This window comes from Rhinolophus ferrumequinum, chromosome 10, assembly GCF_004115265.2.
Source record: "Rhinolophus ferrumequinum isolate MPI-CBG mRhiFer1 chromosome 10, mRhiFer1_v1.p, whole genome shotgun sequence".
Classification (NCBI taxonomy): domain Eukaryota; kingdom Metazoa; phylum Chordata; class Mammalia; order Chiroptera; family Rhinolophidae; genus Rhinolophus; species Rhinolophus ferrumequinum.
The window spans coordinates 502,062-524,371 of NC_046293.1; the positions used below are offsets into that span (position 1 = coordinate 502,062).

The 22,310-nt window shown below is 64.2% G+C and overlaps 2 protein-coding genes across 8 annotated transcripts; both read right to left on the reverse strand.

Annotated features, from left to right (window-relative positions):
- Window positions 1-1,271: 1,271 nt before the first annotated feature.
- TRABD (TraB domain containing) lies at window positions 1,272-10,730 on the reverse strand. 3 transcript variants are annotated; one of them, XM_033118208.1, is made up of 10 exons: window positions 5,682-6,537; window positions 5,462-5,522; window positions 5,037-5,115; window positions 4,445-4,611; window positions 4,089-4,229; window positions 3,504-3,614; window positions 3,244-3,383; window positions 2,821-2,993; window positions 2,633-2,744; window positions 1,272-2,485 (listed from the first exon to the last, which is right to left on the reverse strand). In XM_033118208.1, exons 1-10 carry the CDS (start codon window positions 6,128-6,130, stop codon window positions 2,335-2,337), a joined length of 1,584 nt encoding a protein of 527 aa, XP_032974099.1. In that variant the 5' UTR covers window positions 6,131-6,537; the 3' UTR covers window positions 1,272-2,334. The 3 variants fall into 3 exon arrangements, with proteins under 3 accessions (XP_032974099.1, XP_032974098.1, XP_032974100.1); XM_033118207.1 differs by having other exon boundaries at window positions 1,272-2,512; window positions 5,682-5,991; XM_033118209.1 differs by lacking the exon at window positions 5,682-6,537 and adding an exon at window positions 10,610-10,730 and having other exon boundaries at window positions 2,335-2,512.
- A 3,828-nt stretch (window positions 10,731-14,558) lies between these two features.
- On the reverse strand, window positions 14,559-22,075 carry PANX2 (pannexin 2). 5 transcript variants are annotated; one of them, XM_033117733.1, is made up of 4 exons: window positions 21,804-22,075; window positions 16,296-17,750; window positions 15,510-15,832; window positions 14,559-15,200 (listed from the first exon to the last, which is right to left on the reverse strand). In XM_033117733.1, the coding sequence occupies exons 1-4, from the start codon at window positions 22,027-22,029 to the stop codon at window positions 15,186-15,188; spliced, it is 2,019 nt and encodes a 672-aa protein (XP_032973624.1). In that variant the 5' UTR covers window positions 22,030-22,075; the 3' UTR covers window positions 14,559-15,185. The 5 variants fall into 5 exon arrangements, with proteins under 5 accessions (XP_032973624.1, XP_032973627.1, XP_032973626.1 ...); XM_033117736.1 differs by adding an exon at window positions 18,596-18,967 and having other exon boundaries at window positions 14,559-15,832; window positions 21,804-21,942; XM_033117735.1 differs by having other exon boundaries at window positions 14,559-15,733.
- Between the last annotated feature and the right edge of the window lie 235 nt (window positions 22,076-22,310).

Consider the following 22,310-nt stretch of genomic DNA (forward strand, 5'->3'; position numbering starts at 1 on the left):
CCCATAGATGCGAGAGCAGCCCCTTCCTGTGGGAGAGGCGTGTCAGGAGGGGTCAGGGCCTGGGATGCAGCAGGTCTCTGAGTGACGGGAACCAGAGCCCCCGCAGGGCCCCGCGATAATCCAGTAGAGCGCGTACAGCTGTGGTCCTGGCAGACGAGCAGCCACCACCCATCACCTCGGGACACACCTGCCTCAGGCCTTCTTCCTCTTGGGCTCCTCGTGTTTGCTGGGCCCTGGTCCGCAGCAAGACCCTCAGTTCCTCCCACTGCCCGAAACGCCACCTCTCCTCCGTGGGTCCAACGTGGACCTCACCTGCCGCCCATGGCTTGGCTCCCCTGCCTTCCTCCTAGGCTGGCAGTGGTGTGGGGGCTGCCCCAAGCCCGGTGGGCCCCTCCTCACAGGACCAGAGGGGGGCCTTGTCCTCGTGCTTCCTCCCTCCCACTCATGGGTCCTCATGGGAAGTGAGGCCTGTGGGACCAGTCAGGGGCTGCCCGTCCTGCACCCACCCTGTCCAGCCAGACCTCAGGGTTCCAGTGGCACCGCTGGGACCTGTGGAGAGAAGACCCTGGTCAGGGGTGGGCTCGGAAGCCTTGAGAGCCCCCAGCCCACCTCGGGCTAGTGAGACCCTCCGGCATGCCAGCCACCACTAGCGGCTTTCGGTGTTATGCCAGGCAGCTGGGCCAGGGCCCAGAGGGGCAGAGGAGAGCCGCAAGACCCAGCTCAGGGCGGGCAGCCATGCTTCCTTGGGGACAGGCATCACGGGGGAAGAGGCCACACCATATCCCCACCAGCCAAGCTCTCCGTGCCCTCAGCTTTCTCCATACCCGTCTGCGATCAGCTATGCCACCCTTGGTGCTCACTGTGGTCTTTCTAGGCCAATCCGAGCTGCGGGTCCCCCACAAGCCTTTTGTCTAGGTAGCTGGGCTCATCCCGCCTCCTCCCTTCCCACATGCCAGGGTGCGGGGTCTGGGCAGGGCACGGCAGCCCGAGGGTGTGGACCAGGGTGTGTGTCCTCCGAGCACACTTCCCTTTGGCTGGTACCTTCACTGGGCTGGGGACCACACTTGGGATGGGCTGGTGCCAGCGACCTGGGCGGCCTGTATCCTCTCCTGAGAGGCAGCTGGTGGCAGTAAGTCGCCCAGGACCAAAGGCACTGCCACCATCATCCTACCCCCAGCCCAGGCCCCAGTTGCCCTTCCACACTGTAGCCCAGGGGAGCACCCCTCCCCGGTCACTTGAGTTCCATTTTCACATATTTCACAAAACAGGAGTTTCCAAAATTAGCTTTTATTTCAGTTTCTAAGGAACACGTACATGAATGACAGGAAGGACACAGTCCAGCCCGAGGCTCCGCGGCCCAGCTCACGGCCATGGGTTTCACCTGATTTGATCAGACACCGAGTCAACACAGACAAGCAAATGTGGCCCAGACGGGCTGCACGGACACGTCGTAAACAGACGACCAGGTCAGCTGACTGTGCACAGGGCACTGACTGAGGCGGAAGTGCTGTGTGGGGCCGGCCCGACTTTGGGCGCCTGTCTGTACCACCCCAAAGTGGGCACGCGGGAGGGTGGTAGGCGCCTGCTGGCACACGTGCAAACTGGCAGGCCTTGGCAGACACACACCCTCTGTCCACCGAGGGTCAAGGAGAGCCCCGGGTCTCCCCCGCAGACGCACAGGAAGCAGGTTTGACCCCCCACTGGCTGGAGGCAGACTGAGGGAGCAGCTGGAGGGGGTCCCACTGCCAAGGCTAAACCTGCCCACATGCTCACCTTCTTGGGACCGTGACCCCCAGGAAAAGACATCCAACCAGATTTAAGGCTAGTATTTCCTGACATTTGCTTCAGTTTGCTAAAGTTAAAATTACCTGAGTAAAAAATTTCAAATATTTTTAAAAGCCAAAAACACAATCTCTGCAGGCAGAGCGGTGCTGGCACACATCCGGGGCCCCAAGCTTGGCCACGGGGCGCTCCGGCCCTCCCACGCCGTGAGCGGCTGTGGCTGGGTGCTCCTGCCGGAAGGCACAGAGAGGGAGGGGATGGCTGGCTGTGGCCCACCATGCTGCACCTCCTGGGGGCCTCCCCGCTGGGGGCCAGAGGGGCAGCGTACGCCTCCAGACATTTTGCTGCCTGTGGACCCCAGGAATAGTCCCTGGGGCTGGTGGGGACTGGGAAGCCTGAGCTCAGAGCAGTTAAATAATTTTTTATTTGGGTGGGTTGGGGGAGGGCAGGCGAGACCAGGCCTGGATCCCCAAGGGGGCCGCCCCGCGCCCCTCAGCTGCTACGCGGGAGCAGCCACACGTGGCCCTCAGATGTGATGGCTCCGTGTCCTTCCTACTTGTGTGGCCTGGCGGAGGACGCCCTCTGCAGGCAGTACTGGGCGGCAGGCAGCGACAGGACCAGGCTAGCGGTGCGGCGCCCCATCCAGTAGAGGCCATAACCCAGCAGGCCCAAGAAGGCAACCTTCACGGCCAGCCGGGACACTCTGCTGGAGATGGACGGCGGGGGGACGCTGGGGAAGGGAGGGCGAGCTGGGCCTGGCTCGGGGACGTGCTCCCCCAGCCGGGCATGGCCACCCCCTCCCTGCGCCCAGCTCTGTGTTTGGGGGACTCGAGGGACAGGTGGCACTCACGTCATGATCTCCTGGATATTGAGGTCGGTGGTCCAGTTCTTCTCAATGCCGGGGACGTGGCCCATACCCACGACGCCCACCACCACGGAGGGGACGCACTTCCTGGGCTCGGCTGTGGGGGGAGCAACCCATCAGCACCCACCCAGCGGCCACAGGTTCCCAGGGAGCCCCACGCAGCCGGCACTCACTGTCAGAGGAGCGCGGCAGCTCTAGGCGCCGGGCGGCCTGCCGCAGCATGTAGGTCAGGTAGACGTCGCGCTCCGAGACAATGGTGCGGTGCAGGTCGGGGAACTCGCCGATCATCTCCGCCATCATCTGCTCCAGCAGGTCCTTCTGCTTGCAGCGTTCCACGTCGTCCTTGCTGGGGGCACAAGGGTGTGCTGCCAGCCCCGCGGGGAGGCTGCCAGCAGCAGCCTGGTGCTGCGGACTCGGGCGGGGCCTCAGCACCCCTTGTGTGGGATCATGGCGGACGGACGGTACGGGAAGGCCCAGCCCAAGGACAGGCGGGACGTGCCGCATGGTGTGGGCCGGGCACTCTGCGGGTCCGCCCGGGGCCACTGGCCACCACTCCTGGGCTGGGGCTGCCTCCCAGGAGGCTGACAGAGCCCTACCTGATAGGGTCCGACAGGAAACACAAGCCCCAGGCCAGCTTGACCTTCTGCCAAAAGGAGAGCGCTGCGATGGCCCTCTTGAAGGTGACGGGGATGGGCCGGTCGCCCAGGTGGAACTTGCAGAAAGGCACCTTGCTGGCCTATGGCAGAGGTGAGGTTGGCTGGGGGCACCATAGGCCCCAGGGCAGCCTGGGCTGCGCACCCCCCCCCACCGCCACCAACGCTCCCCGCCTCCCCCCCCCACCCCCGCGCAGGCACACCTCCTTGAAGGCCTCCCTGAACTCGCCGCCGGGGGCCATGCCCAGCTGCTCTGTGATGTGCGCTGACACCTTCAGCAGGAGCATCTGCATGAGGCCAGACATGACCCCGTTCTGCAGGGAGGGGCCTGACTCAGTCGGCTGCCAGCAAGGGCTTGCGGGGGCCCCCATACCCAGAGACACTGCAAGGCCCGCCTGGCCCTGTGTACCCCCCGACCCTCTTCAGGGCCCCCCAGTCGAGGACCGGCTGCCTGGCCCCTACCCTGTGGATGCCCTTTCTCCCCTCCCCCCTCCGCCCAGACCCAACTCTTCAGCTCACGTCTCACGGGGCGCCCGTTGGTGTGGTGGGCTCGGGCCCTGACGCAGTGGGGGCACCGCTCCGGTCTGGCAGGCCGGCCACTGAGACCACCCCCACCCCCAGTGACCTGCTCAGCAAACCCAGGGTCCTTCGCCACCCGTCTTTCCCTCCTCTGGGAGCTGATCAACGAGGGCCTCCCCTCTCCATGGCCAGGGTGTGCCGGGCATGGCGGCCTTGACCAGGGGCCATGTGACCAGGGCCGGGCGCTCACGGGGGGCCGGGCGCCGCACCTGCCTCACGGCCTGCTGCAGCTTCTCCAGGCTGATCTCCTTGGCCTCGCGCAGCAGCGTACGCTCATCCATCTTCAGCATGGACACGCGGTACTGGCAGAGCTCCACCACCACCACGTCGGGCTGCACGGCCCGGATTGTCTGCAATGGGCCTGCGGTCACCCTGTGCCTGCGCCTGGCCCAGCCCCCGGGGCAACCCCAGGGCCAACACAGTTCCTTAAGTGACTGACAGAGAACGTCTGGAACAGGCCGGCCTGTCCTTGAAGAGGCAGGATGCACAGGAGGGACCCGGAACCCTCCCGCATGGCACTGCGTCCAGAGGCCGTGGCCCTGCCAGGGCTCAGGTGACAGCTCACCTTCACAACGTCCCTCTTGCTGTCGTCGCTGAAGTGGGCTGTGCCCACCACGTATACCCTGCTCCCGTCCTCGGCCACTAGCTCAGTCACCGTGCGTGGCAGGTTGGGCCGTTCTCGCCGCCTCTTCAGCTTCATCTCCAGAAGCAGGTTGAAAGCATCCACGTCGGCTGCAAGGACAAGGCCCAGCTTGGGGATGCCGCCCGCACTGGCAGCTGGGCACCGTGGAGCCTCTAGGTTCTTGGGCTTCTGGGTGTCGGGGGGGGGTGTCATGCCACACTGTGGAACCCGGACGTACGTGCACGGGGGCACACGATCCCCAACAAGTGCACCGCACACGGGTCCCTCCCAGCCTCGACACGCTGCCACGTAGACTCAAAGCCACGGGTCTCCAGTAACTACGACATGACTGACCAGACCCCTCCCTGAGGGGAGCACCTGGGACAAGGGGTATTGTTCACCTCACTGTGCTCAACAGCCCCCCACAATGTCCCGGGGTCGGCCAGGGCCCCCTTCAAACTCAGGAGGTCACCCAGTCTGAGGCCCCGCGGCCCCGCCCTCCCACCCAGCACCAAGCAATCCTGGGGAGACGAACACAGGCTCTGGGGTTCTCCAGAAAGCACCCTGGGCACCACCTCCGAAGCTCCCGATGTCACAACAGGTTCCGTGTCGGCCTGTGGAGGGGAGGGGACTGCCTGAGTCGGGGTGCAGGGCACCATCTTGTGCTGACAGGCCCACCTGTTCCTGCGGCTGCTCCAGGAACTCGCAGGCCCTGTGGGCCACTCACCCCCAGCACTACAACCCTCTGTGTGATAATTACCTGTAGGGACCAACTCTCAGGGCACCCCACCCCGGGGACCCCTCCGCCAACCCAGGGACACCACAGGAAAACCACGTGAATCAGCCAGTGACCCCCAGAAGCCACCCTGAGGGGAACATCCTCTGAGCCCCCTCACGCCTCGGAGCAGCTGGCCCGCCCCCCGGCCCCCGCCTCAGCCCAGGCCGGGCCGGGCCTCTCACCTCCCGAGGTGGCTGCTCCTCCTCCCGCTCCATGGTGGCTCCCGGCACCGCTGAGTGAAGCCTGAGGAGACACAAGTCTGTCCTCACCGGGAGCCCCAGGCCATGCACAGGGCCAGGGTGCGAGGGACTCGGTCAGAAAGTTTGGTCGGTCATCCTGAGTGACCCCTGGGCGGGACCACAGCCTCCCTGCCCCCAACATCACCAGCTCCCACGGTCCTACGTGAGCCCCCTGTCAGCTGTGGGCAGCTGAGGTCCAGGGTCCCCAGGGCCCGGTGTGGCAGGGGTGCGACTCTGGCCATGGGTGACAGGCCAGCTCTGCCACACAGGCCAAGAGCAGTGCTGGGGCGCCCGCTCGGCCGTGGCCATGAGCCTTGGGTCCTCCACAAGTCGGACTTGCCGCCCCCACCTCCCGGTTACCCAACAGAGGAAGGGGGCGGCCGGGCAGTCCAGCACAGTTCCTTTTTCATTCTGGAACAAAACAAAACTTACAAAACTCCCTAAAAAGAGAACCAAATGGTAGAAGTGAGTCTGTGTATCAAGTCGGCGCTGGAGCCCAGGATCATTCGGGGCAGCTTTGGACTTGCAGGAGTCAGTGCAGGTGACGTGGACGCACGGGGGACGGCTGCCCGCGCCATTCCAAGCCCAGCTTACGGGAAGAGACTCGAACATGAAGCTCAGGCACCGTGACAAGGCCAGCCTCTCACGCTCTCCCCTCAGAGAGGAGCCCTTCTCCCCCAACAAAGAAAACTGCCACAGACCACGGCGTCGTCGAGGCCAGCAGGGCCAGCGGGCGAGGCTCACAGGTCAGGACAGGGTATTCCAGACCCTGGTGTGAGGAGCGTCACCACCATGGAGTGCCGGCATCTGTCAGAGCCTTGGGTCCATGTCTGAGTTCAGTCAGAGGACCCGGGGTCCCGCTGCCACAGAACGGGCAGCGGGGAAGGCCCGGCTCCAGAACCATGTGCCCACCAGAGAAACTGGACAAGTCACTGGAAGTTGTCACACAGGGATGGTTCTCATTCAGTTTTAGTTGTGCGCGGTGTCATGGTTTTGTTTCAGAGTCAGTCTCCGTCACACATGAACTGACAGATGAACTGATGCGACGCCTGGGAGCAGTAGCCGCTGTGGGGGACACTCAGACGGGGCCGCACTGCATGCCCAGGCTCACTAGTGCTGCATACTCTCCCAAACTTTCATGATAACAAGGAACATAAGTGATAAGCCTGATACCATATCAGGGCCCTTCCTCCTCTGTGCGCTGTGGTCACAGGGCTGCACTGTCCCCTCCGTGCCCAGCCTGGCCACCGACCCAGCAATTCACTGCCCATCTGAGCTGCGGTTTCCTTGCCTGCAGCCGGGAGGAACCGTCTAGGGCAGGCTTTCCCTCTGGTGTGCCCAAACGCCTGGCCTCCTGTCCAGGGCCACGGACGAGCCCTGGAGCTGACCGACAAGGGGGCAGCCCTCCATCCCGAGGCCGGACAGGAGCTCAGGAAGAAATGAGGGAGAGTCAAGAAGGTGAACTGTTTGGGGCCACAGGAAGCACTGGGCTCTGGGTGGGAGGTCAGCCAGCTGAAGGGCAGCGTGGCCCTGGGGTATAGGCCTGGCCTGGGCGGTGCTACAGTCCTCCGACAGGTGTCCCCTGCCCGGGAAGTAGCAGCAGCACTGCTGGCACCTGGTCTGAGCTGGACCAGGCCTCTGCCCAGGACCAGGACCAGCACACCTGAGCCTCACGCCCAGCTCCTTCCGGTTACAGGTGATGCAAGGCAGCCCTGGAAACACAAACAGGAAGCTGTGCCCAGAGCCACAGGGCGGGCGGGGCCCAGGGGTCACAACTGGGGGCCTGGCCCAGAAGGTGCAGCTGGAGAGGACCCTAGTCCACCTCACACGGAAGCAAACGATTCCCACTTCTGAGCAGCACAGACTGCCAAAGCGCAAGAAAAACTGAAGGAAACATCCCGTGCTGGCACCTCCCCGGGAGGTGCTAGCCACAGGGCTGGGCCTGCCTCCCTTGGCCTTGGGGCACTGAGCCTAGCCACCCTCTGAAACCCAGGAGGGAGCCTGTGCCCGCTTTTCCGGGTCCTGGCTCCTCTGGGCGGGGCAGACAAACTGGCCCACAGCCAAGCCCTGAGCCCTGAGCCCCCTGCAGCCGCTCCCCAAAGGCAGGCACCTGGCCTGAGGGGTCACGCAGGAAGGCGGCTGAGGCCCCTTTTCTTTCTGATGTGACCAGATCATCACATCCACTACTGCCCTCTAATATTACGGTTCCCTCACCTGTGGGCAGGGCCCCGGCGATACCCTTGTAGGATGTCACTTCAGTGGGTTATTAATCCCCACTCCCCGCTCACACTTACGCATTGTCAAATATTTATGGCTGGGCCCCATGCCTCCCGAGCAAGGCCAGCTGCAGCCAGGACCTGACCCCACAGACCACTGGGCCCGGCCTCCACACCAGCAGGCGGCTGCCCGTGGAGCATCCGTGTCCTTCCCAGTTCCCTGCCACACAAATGTCTGGACTGACCATCCCAGCAGTTCACACCACTGCAGTGTGGTGACCCGAGACCCCTGGCCGACACCCTCCAGGCGGGATAAAGATGCCCCTCCTAAATCAAGGCTGCGGAACCCGGGACAGAGCAGGAGAACGCTTCTGCCAGAACCCAGTCCTCACGCCCCTCCAACCAGCTCTCACTGCCAAGCAGTGCTGTCCACGGGGCACGACCTGGGGTAGGTGCTGGCACAGCTGTGGGTGATCCCTCCCAAGCAAGGCCACCTGCAGCCAGTCCGTCTGGCAAACAGGACAGCTGCTTGCCAGCTGCCAGCAACCATGCTGCGGGAGACGGCCACAGGGTTGCCAGATCTCCCACCAGCCACTTAGCACTACGTGGCCTTGGCAGGACACCTGCACCTACTAGGACTCAGCTCCTCCCTCCAGGGCCCAGGTTAGAGCAGCCAGCCGTCCGCCTGGCCACACACAGCAGGCCCTCTCCAGGCTGCCAAATGCATGCCTCACTTACAGCACTTGGGCCCATGACCTCTAGACCTCTCTGGGCTCTGCTCTGCTGAGACATGCTCTCCTGGCCCCAGGAGGGAGGGCAGGGGCAGAACCTGCAGGCACGAGAACCAGCGGCCGCATTTCAGGAGACCCTGACACACGAACTCTCCTCGTCTCTACAGGGACAACACCATTATCTGCTTCGGAAATTAAAATCCTCCATACAGATGACAGCAGCAGAATCACCCATGTGCTTCCAGGAAAACAAACTCCAAGTCTGTGGGATTTCCCGATAGCCTGAGAGGACCGGTCTCATCACATACCCCAGAGAGGGCACAGCTGAAAAGGCAGGAAGAACCCCACTTGCGTTAGGGACACCCTTGCCCCCCGCCCCGGCCAGGTGTGTAGCCCTGGGACACAGATCAGAGTTAAGCTGTCCTGTGTCAGTGATGTTATGAGCATTTGAACATGCTTTGCTGGGTGTCTGTGACAGGACAGAACCTGAGGACATCAGACAGTTTAGTGTGAGTGGCAGGCCCTAGGTTTCCACATGTCCAGCCCAGGCAGCTGTACCCTCTCCTGGGTCCCAGTGCTATGGACTGAATCGTGTCCTCCAAATTCCTGTGTGAACACCTGACCCCAGTGTGCCAGTGTCAGGAGGTGGGGCCTCTGGAAGGTGATCAGCGTTAGGTGAGGTCAGGAGGGTGAGGCCCACGATGGGAACGTGCCCCTGTGAGAAGAGACACCGGGGAGCTGGCCCTGTGAGGACACGGCGAGCAGGCAGGACGCAGGTCTACCAGCAACGAAATAAGCTGGCACCTCAAACTTGGACTTCCAGCCTCCAGAACTGCGAGAAACACTTTAAGCGGCCACCTGCTATGGCCCTAGGGCAGACTGAGACAGCCATCTTTTCCCTCTCACCCCTCTACAAATTGGCAGTCCAAAAACCGCCTTCCAGACGCCAGCCTGGTGTCCCAGTGCTGGCCAAGGGCTGACCAGCACTGAATGGCTTCCAGAAAAACCTCATCTCCCAATCAACCCACTAGGGCTGCTCAGAAAGCCAAGGGCCCCAAACTGGACAGACCAGAGGGCTGCAGAAAAGACTGGCTGGGAGGCAGCAAGGTGTTGCCCAAAGTCCTGCCCTACCCTGGGCCCCCACACCATTGGCCACTGGAGACACCCCTGGGTTTGCCAGGACCTGCTGTAGGGAGGTGTGGCAAAGTATGGGACCCCGTGGAGGACACATGCCAACTCGCATCTGAGCTGGAGGCCTGAGTGGCTCCCTGTCCAGCACACCTGGCTGACCCTCCTGGAACCTGGACACTGCCCATTGCTGGTCCCCACACTGACCACCATTACAGGGCACTGTGTAGGGGCCGGCTGCCCACCCTGCCCAGCAACCTGAGACACACGTCATTACGGCCATCCTACAAGGCTGACGGGGCCCGGGGTCAGGGCTCCCTCCCAGTCACACCACAAGGGGGGCAGCGGCAGCAAAAGGGAGTGAGGCACGGAGAGCCGAGCAGCACAGGGGCGCAGTGAGTGATGGGGCCTGCACACCATCCGCTCCAGGGGACCCCGGAAGCCAAGAGGATTCCACCTGGAAACCACCCCTTCCCCATCGAGCCTGTCCTGACACCCCAAAGTCAGCCGAGCACTTCTGGGCGAGTTCCGAGCAGTTTTTGGTGAGCCGATGCGAGCGCAGCCTCGACTCCTGTTCTTGGGGTAGTTCCCACCAAAACGCAGACGTGAACTTGGTGGTACTTTGTGGCACCTAAGTTACATCTCAACAAGGCTGCTTTCTAGAAACGAGGTGAGTCAAGGCTGTCACCGGCCTCTGAAGTTGGTCGCGACAGGCAGGAGTCCTCGGGCTCCTCCGCCATATGGCAGCCTCGCTTCGCCCCGCCTGCGGGCGAGGTCGCCGCCCGCTCGAGAGGGGCCGGGTCCCCGCGAGACCCCGTCCCGCCGCTCCCCGGCTGGGGACCCCGCCCCCTCCGCGGCCTGTGCCACCTGGGCCCTGGCGACCCTCTCCACCGGCCCCCGCCCCGCGCGCCCTTCCGGCCCCAGGCCCGCACTGGGGCTGGAGGGCCCGGACCCTGACCCCCGACCCTGGGTCCCCGCGCACCGTCCCCGCCCCAGGCCCGTGCCGCGCGGCGTACCGAGGCGGGTGGCGATCCTCAACCGGCCTCCATGCGGCTCGTCGCCCCACCGGACGGGGCGGGCCGGAGCCACGGGGCGGGGCAGCCGGACGGGCCAGCGGCCGGGCCCGGGGCGCGCGGCATGCCGGGAAGCGCAGTTCCGCGTGCCGTCAGCCGGTCCTGGCGGCGCTCCCGCGGACTACACTTCCCAGGGGGATGCGCGCGAGCGCCCGCGGACTACATTTCCCAGAGGGCCGTGCGCGAGAAAGCCCCGCCCCACCCCAGAGAATCCAATCCTAGGACGCTGGCGGTGGCTACGGAAAAGCGAGTTCGAGTCCTCGGTCGGCTGCCTGAGAGGGGCGTCCTTGCGAAGCGCTCTTAAATTCTCTTAACCACAACTCCCAGTCGGTAAAATGGGGAGGATGTTAGTACGGTGTCCACAGGGTGGCTTTACGTCCAACGATACAGAACTGTCAATCCTGCACGAAAGGGACAGCCCAGAGTGGGATGCGAGGAGCAGAGACCTCGGGTCGTAGAGCGCGCCCACGTGGGCTGGACCGACCCTCCCTGGGGGCGCGCGGCCAGCTGCGGAGTGAGGGGGGCGCCAGGACTTCCGCACGCCGGCGCCCCGGCCAGCCCTCGGCGTGGCTGCCGGGGTCACAGGTGCCCCAACCTTCGGGGCCTCGGGACGGGCGAACCCCGGCGAGCTGGAGCCCTCCGCCCGCTGCCAGCGGAAGGGCCCCGTCCCCCGCAGCGCTCGAGCTGGAGCGGCCACCCCACCACGCTGGATCCTCGTCCCCGTGGGGCCGAGCGGGCGACGGCTGGTGGCCTCGGGACGCGGGGCGGGCGCGGGGGCGTGCGTGGGAGGGGGATGCACACCACCTCCGTGAAAAGTCACGGCCGATCAACCTAGCGGCGGTGGCTCGGGGACTGGGCGCTGGGCAGGTGGTGAGTGTGGTGATGGCTTCCTCCAGCCAGTTTCCCTGAAGCTCATGTCCACCTCCTGGACACAGCCCCTGGCCCAGGTCTCCTCTGACTTCCGTCTGGGCTACTCCTGGTCAGGGGTCAGGACTCCAGGCTCTGTAGAAAAGCTGCTGTGTCCTGCGCTGTCACTGGTCAGTGGCAGCGGGAGGGTCTCCCCTTAGAAAAGGGAGGAGGGGAAGGCTCTACTTCTGTGCTCTAGGATGAGGCCCCCCCAGGCCTGGCCATGAAGCGGTAGCCCAGCCCACCAGCAGTCAGCTTCCAGGAAGACAGCCCGGGTTTCTGAGGAGCCGTGCTGGCACTGGTGCTTTTTGGGGGTCACAGGTTCCCAGGGTCTGAGTCAGGGTGGACCTGGGGTCTGGCTGATGGAGATAACTCCTCCTGGCCAGCAGGCTGGGCTGTCTGCCAGGCTGCCACCACCTCCTTCATACAGCATCCTGGTCCCCGAGGGGGTTGGCTGGCCTCAGGGTGGTCTCCGTTCTCCTTGGCGAAGGAGGGGCACTTCTGGTGCGTGGGCCTCTGGTCCATGCCCTCTGTCTGGCTCTCACCGTTCACTCTTTTTGTGTCATCATTTCTGCCCTCCTGACCACCTTGGCCACCTTCACAGGAGAGCAGTGGCATTCACCAGATGGTGTGTCATGGTCCATTGTGGGGCCCTTGCCCGGGGTCTGGAGCAAGACGAGAGGCCCACGCTGGGCTGGGAAGAGGCCTGGGCTCCAGTCCTGGCTGTGTGGATGGTGCAAGGTGTTCTCCAAGCCTCTCCTATTCCGAGAGAAGGATGGAGCCCCCTCTCCATCCACCCTGCTGGGGGCTAGAGACGAGTGAGGAGATGATGGGCAGAGGGTTTGAAAGGAGCATGAGAGCGCATGGGCGCCCCCCTTCACTGGCCGGGGCCAAGTGGCATCTTCCGGCACTTGGCAGCAAGGTGTTTGCTTCTGCCGAAGGCTGACTCAGGCTCTCCTCTTCGTCAGCAAACCACGGATCAGCTCACACCAAGGGCATTGTGTTTACTCAAAGGGACATACTTCTTCGGGCTAGGCCTTGGCCCTGGGGACAGGCAGGTGGCAGCCTGGCAGTGATTCCACTGGACAGACCAGAGACTCAGCGGCAGGTATGCTCCAGCCCCGCCTCGATCCGTGTGAACTTGTGCAGCCTGCAGCACAGGAGGAAGCGTGCCGGAGAGGGGCTGTCCGCAGTGCCGGGGCACCACACACCCTGCAGGACTCTGGGGCCGTCTCCATTCTCCGTGGAGCCACCAGTGTACGCAGGATGAGTTGGAGGCCACAGTGGGGTAGGGATGGCCATTCAGGGCCCAGCTGGGCTCAATGTACGGATGGGTGGGGGTGGGAGGGTCAGGCAGGCCAAGTGTGACTCCAGCCCCACTCAGCGAGTGGCGGGGCCCATGGCAAATGCGTCCACCTGAGGCTGGCATGACTTGGGTTCTCTGGGTGGGCCTATTCCATCTCGATGGCACCAGGTGCCACTCTGGGACCAAGAAGGACGCTGCCAGGGGCCAGGAAGTCATCTCGCCCTGCAGGACTGTGCCTGCCTGCTCAGTCCTGTGGGCACACAGGTTCCCTCCCACGGATACGTGGAAATGCTTCACCATTCCCCAAGGGGCAGTGGGCTGCGTGGCCTGGGGTGCTGGGCCGTGAGTGTCCTGACTCACGTGAGGGAGCAGGGTGTACAATGCTGCCTTTTCATTTCCTCATGCTCTGGCACCTGGGGCCTCTTGATGGGAGAGACCCCCCCCCACCCCAGGCTAGCCAGTTCCTAGAGAGAGCAAACAAGTTCAAGTGCAAACCAGCCAGTCCAGAGCCTGTCCCCTTGGTGAGGCCCCTACGTGGGGCCACTCCCCCGCCCTGCCCCCCACCAGGTTCCCAACAACTAGGGGCAGCGCCTGTGCCCGGAGCCCACGACATCGTTCACACAGCCCGTCCTTGGTCCTCAGGCTGCCCTCCTGCCTCACGCTCCTTTCTGCAGAAACCACAGCAGAGGCTCCTGCACCCGCTTTCCCTGGCAGCCTCCTGACCCGCAGTGTGGCCCCCTCTTCTTGAGGACTGAGAGTCACAAACTGTCTTTTCAATGGCCGGTGTGTCCTGACCTGCTGGCCTCATCACACCTGAACAGCAGCACAACCTACGTTTCAAACATGTGGGATGGAGCCCCTGCCCGGTCCCCTGGACAACTGTCCGACTGTCCACTCCCAGGTCAGCCTGCCCAGCTCATGGCTGCTCCAGGGAGGGGCCTGCAGAGGGCTTCCCGGCCAGGCCAGGTAGGTCCCCACAGGGCACCGCAGTGGGCCTCTGATCTCAGCTGAGCCCTCCCTGCGATTCCAGGCCTGTACCTGCCCGCTTTGGCCCCGAGTCTCTGGCCTGCTGCTCTAGCTACCCGACTGTAGAGCGTCCATTCAGACCTTCAGTGTCACCTGTGGTGGCCTGCAGGGCATGTGGCTCCACGGTGCACCCATAGGACCGGCTTTATCCTCATCCGGGTCCTGGGCCTGCTGATGGGCACCCCTGACTTGGAGCCCCATGATACTACATAGGGGTACGTCCAGAACACATCAAGGACACACCTCTTCTGGGATGGCTTCCTAGGTCCCGCCAGCAATCTGTGTTCTGCTGAGTATACCCGATAGCCCTGTCCCCAAGCATCTGATGGAGGGGACAGCTTCCTGAGGCTTGTGTCTTCATCTCTGCTGAGCCTGGGAGCCCTGGAAGGCCCACCGGAATCCTCCATTAGCCAGAGGCCACGACACGTCAACCAGGAGTGCTAACCGTGTGCTCCTGCCTCACTGTGGGCACAGCAGGCCTCCTAGGGCGACCTGGAGGGCAGCAGGGCACCTCCCGTGGCCCTACCATTCCCCAGCCCCCCTGAGATGATGGCAGGTCAGGGCTGGGCCTGCAACTGGGTGGGGGCATCTGAACCCAGGCAGCCTCGGCCACAGCAACGGCCTCCTGCAGGATGGACCACGCAGCACTCAAGCGGTATCAGAATAATATTTATTGATATGCTCGGTGCTACCTTGTTAATACTGTCACGTTGTCGCCGTGGCTGAGGTAATAGGGACAGGCCCGCCGACACCGGCCCTGGGCTCCCACGGGATGCGGCGTGGGCCCTGGGGCCAGGGGGCTGATGGCCCGGGTGGGGGACGTGGTTATTGCGTTGGACTCCTTCCTCGCTCACACGCCGGCGCCCACGCCTAGTCTCACACGCACTCGCTCACCCCTGGGCCTGCTCACACACACGCGGGTGCACACGCACATGCTCGCACGCTCACACACACATCCACTTGCACACTGGTGCCCTCCCCCTCGTGCCACTCACTTGCACGCACGCACACACACACACACCATCCATTGTTTTAAATGCACCCTAAATCTCCTGATAATAAATATACTCGCTAGTTACAGTAACCATAGTAAAATAAAGTACAGGTATGTCGGGGTACAAGGAGAAAGTGCGTGTATATCTGTGACCCGAGGTGGGCCCCGGCCCCTGACTGGGGCGAGCCATGAGCATGCCCTCTTGGGCGTGCCCAGGCCCAGCGTGTCACCATCCCCAGTGTCCTTCAAGGCCTGGGACCCACGCTGTCTTCCCACAGACCATTCCCTCACAGGCCAGCATCCTGGGCCAAAGAGAAAATTGACTAAAAAAATAAACTCTTCATCTCACAGCCAAGCGCCTGGTGCAGGGTGGAGGAGGCTCCCTGGGGTCGCGGCCAGCCCCCCCCCCCCGCCCAATCAGCGCCCGAGGACGCCACGGGGCAGGTGGGAGAGGCGTGAGCCCAAGGCATGCGGGTGGGAGGCGAGGGGCGGGCAGTGCTGGCAAAGCAGAGGCCGCGTCCACACAGGGCTAGGGGCTGGTTTCCTGCGCTCATGCAGAGGGGCCTGCGGTGGCCCAGGCAGCTGTCCCCTCAGAACTCCACAGTGCTCACCACTGTCCTGGGCTCGTCGAAGGTGGCAATGAGAATCTGCTGGGGTGGGGGGATGGTGATGAGACTGCCCACGTCCGGGGGCGCCCGGGGTCCCCCATCCTCCTCCTCCCGGGCCTCGTACAGCGTGCTGATGTGCAGCAGCGGGTGGGTGGCATTGCGGCTCAGGATGCTGAGGGGCTCAGTCTTGCCCAGGCTGGCTGGTGACAGGGGGGCCGTAGCAGGGCCTGCGGGGGGCGAGCAGACGTGAAATGGGCCTCCCGAGGGAAGTGTGGCCCGGGCCGGCTCTGCTGGGTACAGGATTTCCTTCTCAGGCAACGGAGCGTCTGCGAACAACCGAGAACAGAGGCACGTCACACCCCTGCAGACCACCCGAGTCCCCACCAGGGCAGGCTGGCCACCGAGGGCCAGCTGGGGCTCGTGGTGCTGAAGTGTTCTGGGTGGGCTTGATCCTCCCTCCCTCGGCCTCCTCAACCAAGCAGGTGCCAGCGAGGCCGTCTGCACACAGCAGCCCCAGAGCAGCAGCGCCATTTCCAGAACCTTCTCAAAGGCCTGAGCAACCTCACTGCCAGGTGCCCTCTAACCCTCGGCCCACAGTTCATCCTATCCCATCCCGGGGATCTCCCCGGCACTCACCCCCGCAATTAGCCCACCCTCGCTTCTGTCCAGCAGGTTCATTCCTGAACCTCTTTCACGGGGTACCCAGGTGCCCCATTTGGGGAGGGTGGTGGGCGGGGGTCCCTCCTCTCCCTGGGACCCCAGACGCCAAGGTCTTGCCCAGTGGCCTACCTTTGGTGGGTGCAGCGGCCAGACCCAGCCCGCACTCCTCTGCCTGGGACAGGAAGCCCCCTTCCTGGCTGCGGGAGGCGGGCAGGGCGGCGGGAACGGCCTCGGGCTTGGCCTTCTTGGTGCCCAGGATGTAGGGGTGCACGTCCAGGGAGAAGTGGCGGGTGTGCTTCTTGTCGGAGGCCGTGGGCGGGCCGGGCGCCGCGTCGCCGCCGCCCTTGTAGTGGTGCGCCGCCCGCGCGCCCGCGTCCAGCAGCGGCGCGATCAGCGTGTCCGTGGCCGTCTTGCGGCGCACGGGCTTGGGCTTGTCGGCCTTGCTATTCTCCACGCGCATGATGGCCAGCGGCTCCTTGAAAGGCTGGGGCAGCGGGTTGCTGGTGGGGATCCACTTCATCTTCTTGCGGGGCCTCTTCACGACAGGCGGCTCGGCGGCGCCCTCGGGCTCGGCGGGGTTGGCGCTGGGGTCCACGGTCTGCACACCCGCGTCGCGCACGGTGGGCGTGGCGTCGTGGTTGGACTGCGCCAGCGCGGCCAGCAGCTGGCGCACCACGTTGTCATACATGAGGTCGCTCTCGTTAGTGATGAAATCTAGCCGGTTGAGAGACTTGATGTGGTCGCGGTTCTCGTTGCAGAACATGGCGAGGATGTTGATGTCGCAGAACTGGGAGCGGCGCCACTGCCGCCGCGTCTTGATGCCCACCTTGTGCAGCTTGTCGAAGATGAAGTTGCTCTTGCGGAAGATGAACAGGTGGATGAGATTGACGAGGATGATGAGGTTCATGGAGCAGAGCAGCACGATGTCCACGCCCGCCACCAGGCGCTGCAGCTGCACAGACGGCAGCTTGCAGCTCACGCGCACAGCCGCGCCCCCGCCGCCCGCAGGCCCGTCCGGGGGCGCACCCAGCGCGCACGTGAACTCGTTCTGCTTCTGCGTGGCATAGTAGGTGCACAGGTAGGAGATGGGCGCCACGCTGAGCAGCAGGATGAGCAGGTGCCGCGCCAGGTACAGCTTGGCCAGGAAGTTGCTGCGGCCGCGGCGCTCCAGGTACTTCTCGAACAGGTTCTGCTCCGGGCTCTTTTCCTTCTCGGCGTTCTCGATGATCTCGCGCTTCTCGCGCTCTGTGATGCCGGGCCCCTTGGACTGGATCTGCTTCTCGATCTTGGGGGCGCGGCCCTCGGCCGCGCGGTGGTAGCAGTTGTCGATCTCCTGCAGCAGGAAGTTGAGCTCCGACGTGAGGCGGGTGGAGGCCAGGAACTCCCAGCCCAGCGCCGGCACGTACATGATGGCCGCGAAGGCCAGCAGCGAGTAGGGCAGCAGCTTGTGCTCAAACAGCGACGGCCACAGGCTGGCGTCCACGCCGGGCAGCGCGTCCCGCAGCTCCGTCCAGCAGTAGCCGCGGGCGTACAGCGCCTGGTCGCGGGTGAAGTTGTGAGGGGTGTAGCAGTAAATGGGTTCCTCTGGGGGCAGAGAGGAGATGCGGGCTGGGGGCTTCAGACCCCCGGGGCGCCGCGCCGCTCATCCCCTCCCACACAGCTGCCAGCGGGGACCGCTGTGTGTTCCCCAACAACCCACCCAGTCTGGTGGCTTCCCCTGCCCCCTGTCCCAACCGTGGTGGTGTGGGGGCGTCTCACTCTAGGTACCCCCTCACAGCGGTGGGCTGCCGCACAGCTGGGGGTTACAGTCGTGCCCACCCCGTCCCAGGGGTCCAACCTGCTCTTCTAACATGAGGCCCTCTCCAAATGCCATACAGTCTGTGTGCACAGGGGGAAACTGAGTCCCAGAGTGGCGCAAGGCAGGCCACGCCACTCAACCAAGGTCCCTCTTCCAGGGGCACAGCTGGGCCAGCCCGTGGTCTTGCACTGCCCTAGGTGTCCCTGGCTATCCTGAGAGGGGGCATTGTAGCCCTGTGTGCCCCTGGAAACCCCACTGCTGAGCTCCCAGGGCCAGCGACTGCTCTCTCAGAACAGTTTTGCCACCAAAGAGCCGGGCGCTCTGTCTGCAGTTTCAGGGAGGAACCAGTTGGCGCCCGCATATGTACACACTCCCGCCCCCTCCAAGTTGGGGTCCCTGCCTGGGCAGACCCCGGAGTGCTCTTCCAGAGGTGAAGCCGAGTTGCTCCCTGCTGCCCACACCTTCTTGCCCCCCCTGGGCCCCTACTCCATGGAGGCGGCTCCTCCGGCTGGCAGGACCCTACCCCAGCCACCCCCAGATCTGGTTCATGGCCCCCACCCTCTTCTGTCAGCTCCCCTCACCCCAGGGAGGGAGGTCCAGACCCTTCCCAGAATCCGCAGCCCTCACAGACCTCCAGGTCGCGTGCTGCAGTGGGCTCCCCAGACCCTGCGACCAGGCTACTTTGCACAGACTGTGCAGGTGGGATTAGGGTAGGGCTCGTGTTGGGGCGATGAGTCCGGGTTATCTGTGTGGGCTGGTGTAATCACAGGGGTCCTTGTAAGAGGGAGGCAGGGCTGTCAGAGTCAGAGAGAGATGTGAGGATGGAGACGGAGGTCGGAGAGAAGAGAAGACACCGCTCTGCTGGCCTTGAGGGTGGAGGAAGGGCCAGGAGCCAAGGGATGTGGGTGCCTCCAGGAGCTGGGCTCTCCGGGAGCCTCCGGAAGGGACGTGGCCCTGCTGACACCTTGATTTGGCCCCACTCGACTCAGTTCAGACGTCTGAGCTGCAGACCCGTAGTAAGACAGTGAGTTCCTGTCCTTAAGCCACTAAGTTTGTGCTCATTTGTTAGAGCGGCAGCAGGATAGGTGGTGGCGGCCACTGGCCAGCTGCCTCCCTCCACCAAGACCCTTCCCACCCCCAGCGCCTCCCCAGTGACCATGCTCCCAGGGTTCTGGGGCACTGGGGGTGGACCCCTAGAGCGACCCAGGAGTGGGCCTCCCTGGTCTCCTTGAGCTGGCTGGGTTGGAGGGTCTCACCTCTCATAGGCCCACCCTGGAGACCCTGGGGGCTCTTGGGAACCCACAGGCACGTGCTTCTTGGTCCTCAGGGGGCAAAACACTTGTCTCCTTTTCTTTTTGAAAAGGAAAGCAGAGGACTGAGCTGGGACGAGTGGCCTTGGGGACACCTGCACCACTGTGGTTGGAGAGGTGCATCAGGTTATGCTGGGACCTGATTATTTGGCTGTTTTAGGAAAAAGTGTATGTGGGTCCCCCACCCCTGGCCACATAATGTCCAAGGACCCTGTTAACCCTTCAACTCTGGCGTCTCCCCCGTCTCGGTCACATGCCCATCCCATCCCTCTGTCCACTGGTGGGGCATCTGTTCACAGTAGCCCTGGCCAGGAGCAGTGGGGGTCTTCTGCCGTTTGCCACCCTCCAAGCCAGGGGGCCAGCAGTGCTTGGTTGGCTCTCCACCACAACCATGACAGCACCTGCAGGTGGTCCCCTCACGTTCCTGACGAGCAAGCCAGGGTGCAAAGAGGCCTCTGTCCCCTGCTCCAGGGCAGGCACCAGGCAGGGTCAGTGGGGTGAGCGCTGGGGCCCTGGCTCAGGCGGGGCTCCCAGGAGCTGGGGCGTGGATCCTTCTGCAGCAGCAGAATGCACCCTGCACCCACACCCTGGGCTCAGATCCTTACAGATGGACCCTGAGACAGCGCTGAGGGGAGGGCGTCCCCAGGCGGGGTCCTGTCCAGGGGGAGGAGGGTGGAACGACCTCCCTCTCATCAGTTAGAGCTTCTGCCTGTTGTCCTCGTGTCTGGGGAAGGGACCCTGGGACGCTTCCGAGTTCTCGTGACTGAGGAGCATGAGTAGGACAGTAGATGGGCCACTGTCCTGCCGGGGACTGATCAGGTGAGCAAGAGAGGCCGCTGATGTCCCCAAGCTGCAGGGGTCTCGGACAAGCACAGTGCCGGACTCAAAGGGGACTTGAGAACCCACCGCGGGACGGGTCCCATGTCCTGGACACCAGGCAGCAGTACCCACCTGCCATTGCTCAGAAGGCCTGCCCTGTCCACGCTGGGGAGGCCCCGAGCCCAGGTGGGCACAGACATGTCCATGTACAAATGCAGGTGGGTGTCAAGGGGCAGCCCGCCAGGATTAGGACGCACTCAGGGAGACCCCGGCAGCCCAGGCCGGGCTGGATGCAGAGGTGCTGAGGCCCCACCTGGGAGAGCTGGACTCACGCAGAACATCAGAGTGGGGTCTCATCCCAGGAGGTCATCTGAGGGTGACTGAGTCCTGAGCCTGCTTCCCCCCCGCATGTGCATCTGTAGTGGGTAGAGTTGAGTCCCCCAAAGATGTTCGACATCCAACCACAGCTGGTATCTGTGATTGTGACCTTCCTTGGAAATAGGGTGTCTGCAGGTGCAATCAAGTTAAGCTGAGGTCACCTTGGATGGGCCCCCATCCAGTGACTGGTGTCCTCAGAAGTCGGGGAAGTTTAGCTACAGACACCCAGGGAGTAGGTGCCCATGAGAAGACAGGGACACAAACTGGGTGACACAGCCCCAATGAAGCCAAGAACCCTGGGACCACCAGAAGCTGGAGGCAGGGGGGACCCTGCCCACACTGTGGAGCTTGGATTCTGGGCTGAGAACAAAGTTCTTGTGCTTTGACCACCAGGTCTGTGCTGATTTGCTGCAGCAGCCCCAGGGACCCACCCTGAGGGACACTGAGGCCCCACTGTGCAGTTGGTGCACATGCGTGGGTGGTGCCCACACTGGACTGGGCTGTGCTTCCTGGCCGTGTGTGTCCTAATCCCAAGCTGTCTGAGCATCTGGCCACTGGTGTGCCCCCCGCCCTGGGGTGGGATTAGGCGGCCTGGACAACGTCCACCCTCCAGTCTGATGTCCCCAAGGTCACGGGGACCCTAAAAGACAAGAACTTTGTGCAAGAACCTAAGTCCATGTCACCTGGGACAGCAGCTTGTCCCTCCTCCGGGAACCCTGACCCCTGACACGGACAGCCACCTCTGGCGTTCAGGCGTGGCCGATGGACTGGGCAGGGGCCTCCCTGGGTACCTGGGCCCTGAGAACCCCTGCAGGCCAGACCCTGGGGGGCATTTTCCTCCCTAGCTGCCTACCTCAGGGAGGCCTCACCCTGGAGCTGAAGGAACCTGCCTGCTTCCTGGGGACCTTCACGGGCTTCCAGGCCCACACCTGATGCAGCGCCGCCTCTGCTACCCTCCTCAACCTGCACACCACCACCTGTAAATCCTTTTCTGGTCCTCACCTGGAGGCTCCTCCTTCCCTCAGACCCTGCCCACCCCCCTCCTGGGGTCTCCTTCTCATGCCAGAGCCCTTGGCATGTCTCATTTCTGCCTGGACCACGAGGTCCAGGACCCGTCCATCCCGCGCTGGTGGAAGGTAGAAACAATACATGGAGAAGAGGGGTCTGGGGCCATCCTGAGGCTGGTGATACAGCACGGATGGGTGGCGGTGAGGGTGTTGGGAGACCCCTAGGCGCTGCCAACACTGCCAGGCCCAGCCGTGTGGCCAGCGGCGGATGCAGCAGCGCGACACCTGCAGACGCGCCCCTCCCGCCCGCGCCCGGCGGCCTCACCTGCGAAGTTCTTGGTGAAGACCAGGGTGACCAGCAGGATGGGGACGAGCACGGTGCCGATCGTGACCACGCGGTCGAACGGCAGCTCGAGCTTGAGCTGCAGCAGCAGCGCGGCCAGCGCGCCCGCCTTGTCGTCCTGCGCGCTGGGCAGGATGAGCTCTCGCAGCTTCTCGCCGGCCAGCAGCGCCGTCGCCATGTCCGCGGGCTGCTCCAGGAGGTGGTGCATGGGGGGCGGGGCGCGGGGACGGCCGGGGGGCGCGGGGTGGGAGGGGGCGCAGGGAGGGGGAGGGTAGCGGGGCAGACGGGGGCGGGAAGCGCGGGTTGGGAGGGGGTTTCGGGGGGACAGGGAGGCGGGAAGTATTGGGGGGCGCGGGGCGGGAGGGGCGCGGAGTCCGCGGCCGGGTGCGGGTGGGGGGGCGCTCCGCCGCCCGGGCGGGCAGGGGTCGGGCCGCCGGGCCCCGCCGCCCCCGCTCGGCTGCAGCGCGGCCCGGCCTGGCGCGTCCTTCC

Excerpts from the sequence above, each read along its gene's own strand:
- TRABD (XM_033118208.1), bottom strand. The coding sequence starts at position 6,130 with ATGTTCGAGTCTCTTCCCGTAAGCTGGGCTTGGAATGGCGCGGGCAGC. Across the intron at positions 4,612-5,036 it reads TGGAGAACCCCAGAGCCTGT|CCGACGTGGATGCTTTCAAC; the intron begins GTTCGTCTCCCC and ends TTGTCCTTGCAG. Across the intron at positions 3,384-3,503 it reads TCAGGGAGGCCTTCAAGGAG|GCCAGCAAGGTGCCTTTCTG; the intron begins GTGTGCCTGCGC and ends CCTCTGCCATAG.
- PANX2 (XM_033117732.1), bottom strand. The coding sequence starts at position 22,029 with ATGCACCACCTCCTGGAGCAGCCCGCGGACATGGCGACGGCGCTGCTG. Across the intron at positions 17,751-21,803 it reads CTTCACCAAGAACTTCGCAG|AGGAACCCATTTACTGCTAC; the intron begins GTGAGGCCGCCG and ends CTCTGCCCCCAG. Across the intron at positions 15,833-16,295 it reads GGCCGCTGCACCCACCAAAG|ACGCTCCGTTGCCTGAGAAG; the intron begins GTAGGCCACTGG and ends GGTTGTTCGCAG.